At 34.7% G+C, this 16,477-nt stretch overlaps 2 protein-coding genes across 2 annotated transcripts; both read right to left on the bottom strand.

Annotated features, from left to right (window-relative positions):
* Positions 1-40: 40 nt before the first annotated feature.
* On the bottom strand, positions 41-3,090 carry LOC117330702 (basic proline-rich protein-like). The gene is made up of 3 exons (XM_033889154.1): positions 2,835-3,090; positions 2,187-2,369; positions 41-1,962 (listed from the first exon to the last, which is right to left on the bottom strand). The coding sequence occupies exons 1-3, from the start codon at positions 2,959-2,961 to the stop codon at positions 1,523-1,525; spliced, it is 750 nt and encodes a 249-aa protein (XP_033745045.1). The 5' UTR covers positions 2,962-3,090; the 3' UTR covers positions 41-1,522.
* A 3,815-nt stretch (positions 3,091-6,905) lies between these two features.
* Positions 6,906-15,276, bottom strand: LOC117330701. Its single transcript, XM_033889153.1, has 5 exons — positions 14,247-15,276; positions 12,341-12,526; positions 11,283-11,551; positions 8,007-8,108; positions 6,906-7,747 (listed from the first exon to the last, which is right to left on the bottom strand). The coding sequence occupies exons 1-5, from the start codon at positions 14,902-14,904 to the stop codon at positions 7,601-7,603; spliced, it is 1,362 nt and encodes a 453-aa protein (XP_033745044.1). The 5' UTR covers positions 14,905-15,276; the 3' UTR covers positions 6,906-7,600.
* Between the last annotated feature and the right edge of the window lie 1,201 nt (positions 15,277-16,477).

The raw sequence follows: 16,477 nt of genomic DNA, 5'->3' as shown, positions 1-16,477 counted from the left end.
TGAACTTGAAGTAGTTGAACACTTGTTGCATGTTCATATATATACATTGCATTGTAGGTATCAGGCATGCTGGGTGTTATTGTGAATTAAGGTCATTATCATCATCGTGCATGTATATACAATAACGTTGGCTTACATACGACATTTCGTCAGTTCGCTTTATCGCCTGCGAAAAAATATCAAGCGACAAAACGAAATAACGAAAATCCGTCAAAGCGAAAAGATGAAAAATCGCCAAAACAAAAATCATGTTTTGATATGAATAAATCCTAAAAAACCGAAGAAACTAGGGCACAAAGCATAAAACACAACTGTCGTCAAATTGTATTTCAGTTTGGCGATTTTACCTATTTTTCGTTATTTCGCTTTGGCGATTATTGCTTTAAGGCTGTTTCGCTTTGTCGCGTTGTGTCTTTTCGCGGGTGACAAATCGAAAAGACAAATATCAAATATTAGCCACCGACAGTACGTAATATTTGATTGAAAATCTGTACAATAATATGTGCTCGAAATTGAGAATCAAGTAAGAAGCTATGTACATTACAAAAACACATAAAAGCTTAAAAACGTAACTCAAAAAGATATCTTTTTTTAAACTAAGATGAAAAATCATATTAAAAAGGCGTGGTTTCAATTTGTTTAAATCAACTTTTTGTTGAGTAAAGATAAAAACTGTATCTTATCAGAACTCGAATATTGAAAGACAAATGTAATTATCACATTGAGATTTTAATTAGTTCCGTTACCAAGTGTCGTAAATCGTGCATATAATTGTTAGCTTTGTTTGGCGCCCCATAGCTGAGATAAGTAATATTACATGTATATTGAAGGGCAAGTAGTATGATTTCAGCGTCACTGGTCCTTCGGGCAAGTTTGGGATCAAAAGTACTACAATGTAGGTCAAAGGTGAAACATGGTGGTCCAATTAAACTGAATAAGTAGCATTTTTAATTTCTCAAATGAAAAGGTAAAACTTTTAAGGAAATTCCGCTTGTTTATCGGGCATGTACAAGCCAGCATTTAATTGCCCGCAGACCAAATCTGCTCGCCCTGATTAAAGATAACACTGCCAATCGGAAGTCTTCGAAAATATGTCGTCGCTATTTACAAGTTTGTTCTCAAACTTTTTCACGATCAAGTATAATGACAAAAACGACACTTGGAATGAAAATTAGTCTAAGTTATGAGACATTACAGAATTGGAAGCGTAAATATCAGTAATACGCTTCTGACAATTTCAGTAGATCAGTAAATCCAAGCTGGATTACAGTTTCCTATAAATGAGTAACCCTCTCACAATATTGAGACGATGACGTCATTCACTTGTTGGACATGTCACAATTCCAGTTTCCAAGTGTGAATCATTAATTTCATAAAGCATCTCCTCCAAAATTAGATATCTAAACAACCTTCACCAGAGCCAATCATGCGGCACCGATTGACATCTGACAGTCCCAAGCTGCATTGCCGGGAATGTGTGATTTGAATTCTAGTAAACCGGAAATGGACTCACATTTCTGTTTCACGTTGGTGAATACGGGGGCGGTGGTTCCATTGGCGCTGATGGTTCTAATCTGTTTTCTGAGTAGGGGGGTGCTTGTGGCGGACCCGCAGGGGCCATCTTTGGATTTGGCTCTGGAGGAGGGAACCCGCCCATGTGGGGCCCTGGCTGTGGTTGGTAGGGTTGAACTGACGGTTGATAGGGTTGAGCCGGTGTTTGGTAGGGTTGAGCCGGTGATTGGTACGGTTGACCCGGTGTTTGGTAGGGTTGAGGCTGGTTGTAAGGTGGTTGTTGACCTGGCTGGTAACCACCTGGTGCTGGTTGGTAGGGGTATGTCTGATTAGGAGGAACTCCCGCCTGTCCCGGAGATCCGTATTGGTTAGCAGGGACACCTTGCTGCTGTGGATTTACCGGATATGTCGCCGTATCGCCATACGCCGGATTGTCGTGGTAATATTCAGCTGAAATGAAAATTAAGTGGTAAAGCAAATTATTCACTTTACAAATAAAGATGAGTTTAGTTAGTCGGTAGGGGGCTAGTACATTATCTTACCTGGACCAAGGTACTTTGTAACTTAAAATTCAAAAGGGAAAATCTTAGCTTAGGAACTTTCATTAAAACTGGTAACCTGACATGCAGGGAGTTTGTAATGACATCACGCGTAAATTAAGTTGATATACTTACATGACATGCCAATCATCATGACGCCCCAGACACATGACCACACCCAGCCAATGATTAGAGCTGTAAGAATTAGCTGAAGGAGTCCGATCAGGATGCTCATTGTGCAACTCCCACACTGCTCCCCGCCTCCCATGTCCTCGTTCCGTGAACAGCAACACACGCATAATCCCGCCACGATAGTTCCTAAATAATTAGTCAAGAATGACGTGATAGTATCAAGCAAAGTTCTAAAATCCAAAACCTGGATAAAGGGGAATAACTCTAGCAGTCTTGTGTCAGATAACACGGAACCACTTCATTGGTGATTACGTCAACGTCTGGAACCCGTTTGTCCTCTTTTCGTATATTGTTTATACTGTATTTATATAGTTCCTATCTGTGCTTATAATGTGATCCTGACATATGCTCTGTTAAATTAAACTCGAAAGCACGTGAAATGGAGCAGGAATGCGTCACCAACGCCCATAGAATGTAAACATCCTACATGTAGTTGTACAAATGGTTCATACGAGAAATACACACGTGTGACGAACTTGTCCATTATGTTGTAGACACGCAACACACGTATTTGAATCATTACATAGCAATGTGAAATGTACCTAAATATGTTTAAAACAGGTAAGTAAATGTAAACATAAGTATACATACCAAGTCCAGGTATTATGAAATTGAGCACACAGCACAGCGTCGCCAGGGGCATTGGAAGGGCAGGGATATAGATCCGTTTCTTCTTACCCCGGGCCCTCAGGGTCCCGTCACCACTACCGACACCCATCTAGCTATCCCGTGGGGTCAGATTAATTCTTTAGGAATCACCACATCCGGTATGCTCAGCCAGTTTGTGTGTATGTGTGTTTACCGTAGCATCACCGTGGTATGTGTGTCAGCAAGCGAATGTGTCTGTGTATTGGGTCTATACTCTATTATTGATAAGGAAACTTATAATGTGCATGCGTATGATATGTATAACAGGTATTACAGCCTTCATACAACACCTGAGGCAGCCTATCAAACCAGTTACATGTATATATGATATATTCCTATATAATTATATGATATCACGATATTTTCCCTAGACTTACACAAGTCCGTTTTTTACATTATCCCAAACCAAATCATAAAGTCAAGGTGAACGATAGGTATGTGAAAAAATATGACAACTTTTCAGGGAAACAATTCTCAAGTTTAATAAATAAATATCTAAAAAATACCTTACATTGTTTTGTTTTCATTCTTAAAATCACAATATTGATGGTGCTTTATTATCTGTGTAGCTTTATCACTGTCGGTAAAGCTTAATTATTATCGGTATAGCTGTATCATTTATAACTTATCATTATCGGCATATTTTATCATTATCGGTATATTTTATCATTATCGGTATATATTATCATTATCGGTATAGTTTTATCATTTTCGGTATAGTTTTATCATCATCGGTATATTTTTATCATATCGGTATAGTTTTATCATTATCGGTATAGTTTATCATTATCGGTATATTTTTATCATATCGGTATAGTTTTATCATTATCGGTATAGTTTTATCACTATCGGTATAGTTTTATCATTATCGGTATTTCTTTATCATTATCGGTATAGTTTATCATTATCGGTATAGTTTTATCACTATCGGTATAATTTTATCATTATCGGTATAGTTTATCATTATCGGTATAGTTCTATCATTATCGGTATAGTTTTATCATTATCGGTATAATTTTATCATTATCGGTATAACTTTACCATTTTCGGTATAGTTTTATCATTATCGGTATAGTTCATCATTATCGGTATAGTTTTATCATTATCGGTATAGTTTTATCATTATCGGTATAGTTTTATCATTATCGCTATAGTTTTATCATTATCGGTATAGTTTTATTACTATCGGTATAGTTTATCATTATCGGTATAGTTTTATCATTATCGGTATTTCTTTATCATTATCGGTATAGTTTGATCATTTTCGGTATAACTTTACCATTTTCGGTATATTTTTATCATTATCGGTATAGTTTTATCATTATCGGTATAACGTTACCATTATCGGTATAGTTTTATCATTATCGGTATAGTTTATCATTATCGGTATAGTTTTATCATTATCGGTATAATTTTATCATTATCGGTATTGTTTTATCATTATCGGTATAACTTTATCATTATCGTACCGATCTTAATTATTACCTACCGATATTCAACATACAAAAAAACGCAATTTACGCATAATATTCAAGGTAAAAGGAACGTCCACGCATTTTATCATTTAACCTTATATAGTTTATCAATTAAAAGCTGTATCTTTGTTATTTATTCTGTATCTTTGTTATTGATGCTGTATCTTTGTTATCCCTACTGTATCTTTGTTATCCTTACTGTATCTTTGTTATTCATGCAGTATCTTTGTTATCGATGCTGTATATTTGTTATCGATGCTGTATCTTTGTTATTCATTCAGTATCTTTGTTATTCATGCAGTATCTTTGTTATTCATTCTGTATCTTTGCGATTCATGCTGTATCTTTGTTATCCATGTTGTATCTTTGTTTTTGATGCTGTATCTTTGTTATTGATGCTGTATCATTGTTATTCATTCTGTATCTTTGCCATTCATGCTGTATCTTTGTTATTTATTCTGTATCTTTGTTATTCATTCTGTATCTTTGCCATTCATGCTGTATCTTTGTTATCCATGTTGTATCTTTGTTATTCATGCAGTATCTTTGTTATTCATTCTGTATCTTTGCGATTCATGCTGTATCTTTGTTATCCATGTTGTATCTTTGTTATTGATGCTGTATCTTTGTTATTGATGCTGTATCTTTGTTTTTCATTCTGTATCTTTGTTATTCATTCTGTATCTTTGCCATTCATGCTGTATCTTTGTTATCCATGTTGTATCTTTGTTATTCATGCTGTATCTTTGTTATTCATTCTGTATCTTTGCAATTCATGCTGTATCTTTGTTATCCACGCTGTATCTTTGTTATTGATGCTGTAATTTTGTCATTCATGCTGTATCTTTGTTATCCAAGCTGTATCTTTGTTATTGATGCTGTATCTTTGTTATTGATGCTGTATCTTTGTTATTCATTCTGTATCTTTGTTATCCATGCTGTATCTTTGTTATCCATGTTGTATCTTTGTTATTGATGCTGTATCTTTGTTATTCATTCTGTATCTTTGCCATTCATGCTGTATCTTTGTTATCCATGCTGTATCTTTGTTATTGATGCTGTATCTTTGTTATTGATGCTGTATCTTTGTTATTGATGCTGTATCTTTGTTATTCATTCTCTATATTTGTTATTCATTCTGTATCTTTGCCATTCATGCTGTATCTTTGTAATTCATTCTGTATCTTTGTTATCCATGCTGTATCTTTGTCATTCATGCTTTATCTTTGTTATTGATGCTGTATCTTTGTAATTCATGCTGTATCTTTGTAATTCATTCTGTATCTTTGTTATCCATGCTGTATCTTTGTCATTCATGCTGTTTCTTTGTTATTGATGCTGTATCTTTGTTATTGATGCTGTATCTTTGTTATCCATGCTGTATCTTTATAATTCATGCTGTATCTTTGTTATCCATGCTGTATCTTTGTTATCCATGCTGTATCTTTGTTATCCATGCTGTATCATTGTTATTGATGCTGTATCTTTGTTATTCATTATGTATCTTTGCCATTCATGCTGTATCTTTGTTATCCATGTTGTATCTTTGTTATCCATGCTGTATCTTTGTTATTGATGCTGTATCTTTGTTATCCATGCTGTATCTTTGTTATCCATGCTGTATCTTTGTCATTCATGCTGTATCTTTGTTATTGATGCTGTATCTTTGTTATTGATGCGGTATCTTTGTTATCCCTACTGTATCTTTGTTATTGATGCTGTATCTTTGTAATTCATGCTGTATCTTTGTTATTCATTCTGTATCTTTGTTATCCATGCTGTATCTTTGATATTTATGCTGTATCTTTGTTATTGATGCTGTATCTTTCTATTTTACACGTGATGTTTATATCGTATTTCCATTATTCATACATCATAACATTGGGATCTTTGTTATTTATAATGTACATTTCTTCATTCTAATTCTATCCTTGATGTGTTTCGTGGAATTGATAAGCGTAAATATCTTTCAAACTTTGGGTCGGATTTCGAAACATTCTTCTGATATTAATTGTGGTAGCAACTACAATATCACTGTTGTCTATAATTTGATTGATGGTGAATGATTGATTTATCCGTCTGTCTATCAGAAAAGGACGGATCTGCGTAGACGATCGCTAGGGACCAGAGAAATTGTTAGGGTTCCTTAAGACCTAGCGCGACGACTACAGTATATCAGTAGATACTTATTATACTGTACATGTGTAATTAGGTTGTATATTAATAGTAGGTTCCCCTCAATGATGTATGTATAGTGTGTCTGTCGAATGCTGATGTAACCTCTATACAGGTTTTATTACATTTAAAACTATATCATGTATAGACTGAGGCAAATTCTCAGGTCCCTGACATAAGTCCCTCGTATAACTCCGAGTCACATGAACTTGTAATATTTCATTTTCCTGTAATATGACATGTAATATTCTATTGTTTGTCCCTGTGCTCCGAGTAAGGTTAGAAAAAATATTGAGAAATCAAAAGATACCAGTGACAAATAGCAGTCACCGGCACCTGCATGCGGAGAAATTCAACATTCTTCTGTGTATGAAACTTTTGATTTATTAAATCTTATAATCACTAAATGAACATACTTATTTTTATGAAAATATTGACATCCAAGTGTAAGTATTTGACGGGCATTGTCACTGAAATAATGTAGATTCCCCGAGGAGTTCCGGGTGTGTATACCACCAGGAAAACGCCCGCTCACGTTGGAAATGAGGAGATAACATATTAACAAGACGAAGTCAAAAATGAATCTTAAACCAAACCGAAGATCAGCACCATAATATATTTCTATCACATTATACATATCTCCCAGAGTGCTTTGCGGCCCCCAACATATTTACTGGCACTATGAACCCTGGGAGAGAGAATATCACAGTATAAAGTAACATTGTGTTATACATCATGTTCGACAAAACGCTTGATATGCGAGTAAAACTCTCGCCAATTCAACAAGCATCTGTCTGATGAAGATCAAATCATCTCCCTATAAGAAGTTCACAAACACCCAGATACATAATATCGTAGGCATACTTAAATTCCAGAGAATGGTCTTGTGTGTATCACCACATGTTCTGTAGCTGAGCTTGATCTTTGTAACATCCATACCAAATTTTAAAATCCTAGTAAGGACATCGAGTTATGATTCAATATTGTTTAAAAACGGTATGAAATAAGTTAATCCAAATCGGTTTTGAAAACCGATACGTCTATTGCGCTTGCGCAGTGCTATATGTGGTCGTTCATTTCCGCCTCCATCTCGAGATGTTCATTATAACATACGTCACACACGATAGAGCAATCTCCCCCTTGGAATGGAATACGTTTTGTGTAACAATGACCACACACAATATCTGTACACCGCCGACAGGAAAACTGAAATATATAAAAATAGAAATAATTTTTATTATTCATTATTAAATTTTTTGCTGATATTGATTTTAGTTTATGGCGTTATCCATGGTATTGATTAGTTCAGTTTCCTCCGTACATTTTCATTATTTTTACGTAAATATGTACTCGATACATTCAATACATACAAATATAGTCATAGTATTGTCAGAAGATTTGCTTAAAAAAGAACGATAACTCTGTGAAGGATTGACAATTGTTGAGTATGACGTCACTAGCTTACCCTGTGTTCTTCTGTAACGAAATCTTTCTGGCACACTGCACATCGATTTGCGGAGCTGAGATTTGGGGTTTCATTATTTTCTGGCAAGTCTTGCGTCGGGAGCTGTAACATATCAATTTGCAATTTTTAGCTTTAGAAACACTCTCAAACCACCGAAAGTTTTCTGCTATATTCTATCACATTTGTTGATTTTGTTACATGATCATTTTTACATTTACTTTTTTTTAAGATACACTAGGATATATATAAGTCTTATTCTTATTTTTTAGTCAAAAAATATCATATACTAGATACATGCAGCAGTTTTCAACACCTTATACACAGTATTTAACCCATGCGGAACAAAATGCTTGGAAGGGTGACAACTCCTAACACTATTCACCGGTATAATGTAGGATATACCATTTACTATAACACAGATCGAAATATAATGTTTAAGGTAGCATGCATCCTTAACTCTTACACAAAAGACATATATAAAAGGTAACATACATACTTAACTTTAACACAAAAAGGCATGTATAAAAGGTAGCATACATCCTTAACTCGATATGTATAAAGGTAACATACATCCTTAACACTAACACAAAAGACATGTATAAAAGGTAGCATACATCCTTAACTCGATATCTATAAATGGTAGCATACATCCTTAACTCTTCAATAAAAGACATGCATAAAAGGTACATGTAGCATACATCCTTAACTCGATATGTATAAAAGTAACATACATCCTTAACTCTAATATAACGCTTTAAAATTCTGTATTATAGGTTTAAGGAACAGTAGATTTTTAGTTTATAAACAACTTGCAAAATATGTAAGGGAGATAAGCAATATAGCATTGAATGTTAATGAAATTCGTGATTCCATATAAAAACATTGATTCACAATAAGTCATTGTAAAGTTTAAATGTCTGTTTTGGAATGTTAATAATGCCATATCCTCGGGGACAGAAATTCGATACATGATGGCAACAAAACAATACACCGTCTATCAATGTATATAAAGTCTATACAATAAGGTTTGTAGTCTCAACTACCCATATACATAATGTATATATTTCATTACAAATGATTTAATACAGTAAGGCAGTGAAAGTACAACAGCTTCCATTGGTTAGCCAAAAAACTTAATTTTAGTAATAGAGTCAAATATATGACTAAACAATAAAATCAATTTGTGATACACTTTCTTTGCGGAATAAAACCATGATATTATAGACACATAACTCTTAGATAAACGGGACAAATTAACATCTATAAGTATGTTTGATTTAAACCTGGGGTTAGGGTTTAAATATAGTTTCCTACAGTATATCATGCAAGGCTGTAAATAAAAAATGTTTCAAGCTCTTCATTAATTATTAATATTGACTGATTAAATGGGCAATATATATATATATATTCATTTTTTTTTTTTTGCATGACATTCTCCAGTTATAAAACTAAAGTTCTTCTCATATAATTTCAATATACATTTTAAGTCTCTTAATCTAAATATCAGCTGTCATGGCATTTTGTGGTTTTAGAAATATTCGCTGTAACATCATGTATGTACATATATTAACATCAGTTTGATAAGACAATTCGAAAAATATTCTGTACGTGTAAAATATTTAGGCCAAGCTCCATTCTTCTAAATACAATGGCTGTTTGATATACAATTTATAAGTTATTTTGACACACGAATAAATGATATAGTATTGATTTCAGGTCCGTGTATACGGGTATTATATAGATATGATTTATATCATGTCGACATGTTCACGAATATCGAATTTCTCATCGGACACATCAGACAAAGTTTATGTCACAGGGGCTTGGCACCATTCATCAACCCCGCATTGCGTACATTGTATATCAATAGTATGATATACTGATAATAGCGTATCGATCTTGGACTGAAAATTGTGTCGATTCCCTGTGATTTATGTAATACAAATAATTTTTTCCTATTATGGGTTCTCTTATATTTCCAAAGCAGAAAAAACTGAAAAAAAAAGAAAATCTCCTTTACAGAAATTTCCATTGTAGTCGCCTGTAGTGTTAAAACGATATCTACTCTATGTAGTTTTAATATTAACTAGATTACATTAATTATATTGAGCAGATATTAATATTTACAATGCTATACAATGTAAATATTTCACTATTCCATGACCAATAATTCGTGTTGATTTAAGATGCCTCGACGAGAATCGAGCTTACAGCGTCCATTATCGGTGTCCAGTGTATGGAAAGTGTCGACAGCTTTGGCAGACGTCGTTGAGTGATCGTTAATTTATAAATTATGAAAACACCGAAAGCCGTATCGATTTCTCTATATTATTGTAGATAGACGTATATAATCCTTTTTCAACCATAAAACTAGTTTAAATGGACACAGTCAATAGAATACGAAACTGTCGCTGTCAATATCTGACACGCTTCGGTAATTTTATAACGAATATTTATGACCACGTTCAACTTGGGTTTGAAAAAAACTTTAAAAAAAAGATATACTTTTGAACAAATCCTGGTAAAGTCCGTGTTTCCCTGAGCTTTACCCAGCACATAAATGTACAACATGCACGGGTAACTTCGATGAAAAATTAACAAAGGCCCATAACTCTCTCTACTTAAATCAGGGCTTGATAACCAGTCACATTATTCGCATCTTCGCTATCAATTCAGGTTACATATCATTTATACTGGAAATCATATATTTGTTGATGGCATGAACAATGCGATGGCCATCGAACAGCCTTTATCTACTTATGGGGTGTAAGGTGTTTGTCTTAAAACTTTGTTTTAATTCCCGCCCATTTCGTCGCTAAAAAGTATGCGCAGTGAGGTCTAATGAGGAAAGGCGGGGGAAATAATTAAATATAACTTTGGGCTCTTATAGATTATAAGTTAATTCGAAGGGTTTTCATGTTTTATCAGACTTTTAAAATCTGATGAGGGCCGACTCCTGCCATAGTGAAAGGGAGGGAAGGGGCCGACCCGCCCTCTAAACAGTCTCATCGGAAACTATTTTCAGCATGAGGATCGCCATCTCGTTAGATCATATTTTAACAGGAATATGTTATTAATGATATTTTAAGATACTCTGGTAGCAGTGGAATAGGGCTACTTGGCTGACTTCATAGAGTAACGTCAAACTTCGGAATTTTCATCAAAAACTATTTTGGCTGTGCCTTATGGAAAGACCCGTAGATATCCGATAACCATATTTATACATGCACGTGAAAAGACCTAAGCTTAATGTATCTTCTTTTCAAAAGAACTCACCTGACCAGCGTTACTGTTGGCGCCAACTGCAGGGGATGGCGGGCTGTAGGAAGGAGGGGGTGTGGCAAACATCACGTAGGGTGGTGGCGGGCTATCTCGGTCGATGTCAGATGGCGCCCTCATCGGGTAGATGAAATTAGAACGAGGCCGTCTTCTGCCGGAGCCTAGTGGCCGGGAAAAGCATCCACATGTACTGTCTGACTGTGCGCGCGCACTGCTGACACGATTTCTCCAGCTGGATACTTCTTGCGGCTTTTCGTAGTAATCCACTGTCATTTCAACGCAAAAATATCGCATGATTTAAATATATAACTAGTGCAGGGTGGGATGGGGTTCTTAAATGAAACAGAAATAGCATGTCATAAATACATTTGTAACCAGGTGAATTGGTCTGAAACTGATGGTTATTCTGTCAATAAATCTTGTTGTGTCCAAAAACATAGAAGTCACATTTCAGACAAGTCACAAGTCACATATAATGTTTCGTAATATGTTTATAGTCCAACATTTCGGTTATTATCATCTAATTACTGTTATTATCACATATTGCGGTTATTATCATATAGTAGGGTTAATGTAATGTAATAGATATCGTCACACACTAAACAACTCATACACTTTTTGTCACATATTACGGTTCTTTCCATTACAATGTATGCACACGTATTACAGTTATTATCACATACAATATCTACCATATATTGCTATATACATTGTAATATGATAATTACAATGTTCACATACCTGCATTGTTGCCATATGCTCCGGTTATTGTCACATGCTATTTATTGTGATATACACTGTACATGTATTACGGTGATTTTGATTGTCATCTATTGTCATCTATTGTCATATGCTCCGGTCTTTGTCACATACTATTACCACACCAATGTTCGTCACGTCAACTAATTGCATTTATTGTCACATGAACGTAACGCCGTAAATAGAAAATGTCAAAGGTGAAAATGCTCTTGCTTATTTTGAAGTTACTAAATACATCCTGGTAAAATAAGAATGATAATATTTTAACATTTTATATAAATGGTTATTGAACTTACATGATGTACCAACGAGGGACAACCCCCAGATGGCGCTCCAAATCCAACCAACAAGGAAACAGGCTGTAAGAAGAAGCTGCAGGAACCCCACACCAACTACGGCTGCGCCAGAACATAACTTCCGGCGCCGAGACATCTCCTCGGCATCGCCACAACATGGCATGCACATTCCCGCCACGATGGTCCCTAGACAAAAGAGTAATCACTTGATACATTGGAACATATTTATTGATTAACAGTAATTATTTATATATAGTACACCCTACTTCTTGTTTATTTGTTTATTTATTTATTTATTTGTTTGTTTGTTTGTTTGTTTGTTTTTACGGTCTTGCAACATCTAACCCATATGTCGTGCTACATTGTAAGTCGGCCAACTGCAACAAAATTGAATACAGTCTATTTACGAATATTTCCTTTTTAATATTTTATAAATGTAAATTAATGCAAATGATGATATCTTTGTATGCACAATATACGTGTATTTACAAAAGTCACATATACATATCGATATATTTAGCAATAGTATTCAAATTACATAAATTTACATCCTGGAAGGGAGTTAAATGAAGACGCATTAACACGGATTGTTGTGCGTTGGTAACAAAGAATGTTATGTTAAGATTGAAACTAACGTTTAAACAGAGATTTGTTACATCATTTAAGCAAGGAAGGACATCATACTTAGTATTCGACAAGACGGTCGGGGTTTGAATCCTTTATTTTATGTTAAAAAAAGCCAATGTTCACGTTTGTTCCTAAGTAACGAATCTAGTTTTAGCCTGGTTCGCTGTTCCACTACGTCAGAGAAGTTTCTAGTAACACTAGCATTAAACCGTATTCAAGCAATATGTATGTACACTGTATTTATGCAAGAACATGTTTTGATGGGTTTTTTTCATGAATATGTTTTAATATGGATTCTACCTCTACTTGAGCTGTAAATTGTCCATATTTATTATTTAGAAACACGCACAATTATTTTTAAAACGATAATTTGATATCTCAGTGAGAAGGAAAAGCTTTTTACACACAATACAATTGATTTTTATAATAGGTCCTTAGTGTTCATAAATTCAACAGAAATGCTGCCAACATGCACATGTAATGGGCATTTAAGTAAACCAGGGGGCAAATTCATCGAAAATCTGTAAATTGCACAAATTGTTATTTGTTTATTGAAAAAAAGTTCACACGGAAAGCCTATTCATTATACATAATAAGATAATTACTTTAGGATAGTAATTATGTTTTGTCGATCTATTCAGAGTGAATTTACTTTTCAGTCATTAAATAAATACATGTCCATGTATGTGCGCGACAAAAATGTATATGTCAATAGAAAAGGGAAACAGAGAGAGAGAAAAAAAGAATAAAGAAAACAAAAATGTAGTTATTTCTGTCAATATACTGATTAGTTTGACACGCAGGATCGAGGCAAAACAGCATATTGGACAATATCTGTTAAATACGTCATTGATAATTGACATGTACAGCTAAGATTACTTTTAAAACTAGAATAATTATTCATAGTTAAACATACTTTAAAGTGAATCAACATTCAAGGATTTTTTTTAAATGCGTTAACTTAAAGTACATTCTTCTAAAAGTTAATTATCATAATTTTAAGAGAAATAATTACAGGGGATTGTAACACTTTATCCATGTAAAAAGTTACAATACTAACTATTCAAAACCCCGTGCCTTACGAAAACTCTGAATCGGACAGGTCTGAACGGTTTATTCTCACTTAGCCAACATTTTGAAATTTACCTGTATTACCTGGCCAACATGTCAACTAATGACCTTGATATTTGTGATGCACAAACTACACGCAAAAAAAAAAAACAACATTTCGGATGAAAAATCGGGCCTGATAGTGATGGCCAAAACTCTCGAGACTTACCTAGTCCCGGCGCCGCGAAGTTCATTAGACAGCATGCGATTGCCATGGGGATTGGGAGAATTGGCACAATGAACTCATCAACTGCCTCCGTTTCCTCTTCCTCCTGCCCGGGGGGTGGAGCTGTCAGCAAAGCCATGTCTATCCGGGTACGACCCCGGCCTGTATTAGAATCCTGTGGATTACACAGAGAATGTCCATTTTGACGATTTTCGCTACTATGAGGCGCGTGTGAAACAACAGGAAATGACGTTGACACTTCCGGTCGTACAGGAACATGTGGTGCCGGTGGCTCTTGTGTCTGAGGACAATCTACGAAACTTTCAGATCGCACAATCTGATCTAAGTCCACATGTCTCTGATTTCTAGGTACAAGACCATTCTGTTCAGTCACCGTCAGTTGTTGCTGTTCGTTTCCCGCCAAATGATTCTGCATCTGGGGCAGCTGCGTCTGACGTGAACGGTTATCAGTTTCGACCTGTTCATCACAGTCGTCTCTTATTAGACAGGGATCTCTGAGTGCTAGCCCCTCTGTCTGTGAACCTTCGGCCTGTCCAAACACTGCCGTTCCTTCTCGGGAGTTACATAGTCTCTCTTCCTCGTGTGCCGGTGGTGGCTGCTGGTACTGAACATGATGAGGTTGCCACGGGTTTCCCTCCATCAATTATGTATGAAATCACACACTGTAAAGCCCATAACATCCGTTGTCGGATGGATCCATCTCAAGAGTCACGTATACATATAAATCAATCGCTACACACATACTACCTTACCAGCCGTGAACGATAGTTCTCAAAGCCCATGTGGATCAACCTGTTAAATACTTAAATACACACCCTATAGGGAAAAAGGTAATTGTGTTTTTACATCCACGGAGTTAATTATTCACAACCGGAAATGTAAAAAGAATAAATGCATAAAGCTTACGTAATATTCATTGAGATATCCGAAATGAGTATAATCCAAGAAGACCAATAGATTATTGGATTATATACAATATATTGGACGTACAGCGAAAACATTTCCTCTACATTGTTCAAATGTCGCGAGCGAGACTGATTACAAGCATGTACACAAAAATTATAATACCGGTACGTCACGGTAGAGAGATCTCGTGCCATTGTTATATTTACATACACACGTCTCCTGTTCAATCATATTCGGATTTTAAATTTGAGTAAAGTTTAAATCCCCTAACACCGTCTCCTTTATTTGTAACATGGTATGCTTACAGAACCATTTTTATAAACACTGAAATGTCGATTTCATTGTTTATTTAAAAAATATGGTCGATTTTAATAATACCACCGAACCTTAGCATTTTAAAATTTAATTTCCAATTGGTGAAAAAATTATCTTTTACTGCTTTCTGAGGTCTGATTAATTACAAATATATAAATGTAAGCTAAGTAAACTTTATCGATAAGCATACCAATGACAGACAGGTGTTAATTGTAGACTGTATGTAATAGGTAGGGCTCAGATAATGTTACAAGCCGGTTATAGGTGAAATATAACACTACTGTCTTGTCTAACACCCAAATTTTGAATTTGTTGATCTTCATAAGAATTGTCAGTCTTTTTCCAATGTATATTGATATTCTTCTTATTGTTAATATCGAAACATAAATGGAAATACACCATATTTCTTTTAAGAACGGCAATTCCGAACTCTGTAAACTGGAAATTTCAAATCTATCTACGAATCGGATTTCGGTCGAACTTTTTCAAATGTCGAAATTTTGAAATATTATTAGAAATGTAAATATTTTCTTGGATGTGTTGAATCAGGTGTGTGCGATTATAGAACGGATATTTCATAATTTAATTTTGCGTTCCAAGTTCATGTATTGCATAATACGTATTTATTGTATTGTATTGTATGGTGTATTGTATTGTATTGTATTGTATTGTATTGTATTGTATTGTGTTGTGGCCTGTTCATTTCATTCGCGTTTCAGCCGCAATGGTCTGAATAATATTTTTTTATTCTATTCATTAGGCTTTTCTTTTGTCTATATCCCCTTGCAAACACATATCCTCCATTCCCTGTTTCCTTTGAATATTATAAAATCATTACGTCATACCAAGTATAAGTAATCTTTGTCAGTGACATCCTATCGTTACATGTAATTAAAAAAAATATAACGAGACAAATTGATTAAGTTTTCCAATTCTGTATGTGTTGACTTAGTTTAAACATATTTTATATGAAAAAATGAAAACGGAATTGG

This window comes from Pecten maximus, chromosome 7 (assembly GCF_902652985.1).
Source record: "Pecten maximus chromosome 7, xPecMax1.1, whole genome shotgun sequence".
Lineage (NCBI taxonomy): Eukaryota > Metazoa > Mollusca > Bivalvia > Pectinida > Pectinidae > Pecten > Pecten maximus.
Note: the sequence above shows the minus strand (reverse complement) of the source record. Positions and strands in the feature narration are given on the sequence as shown.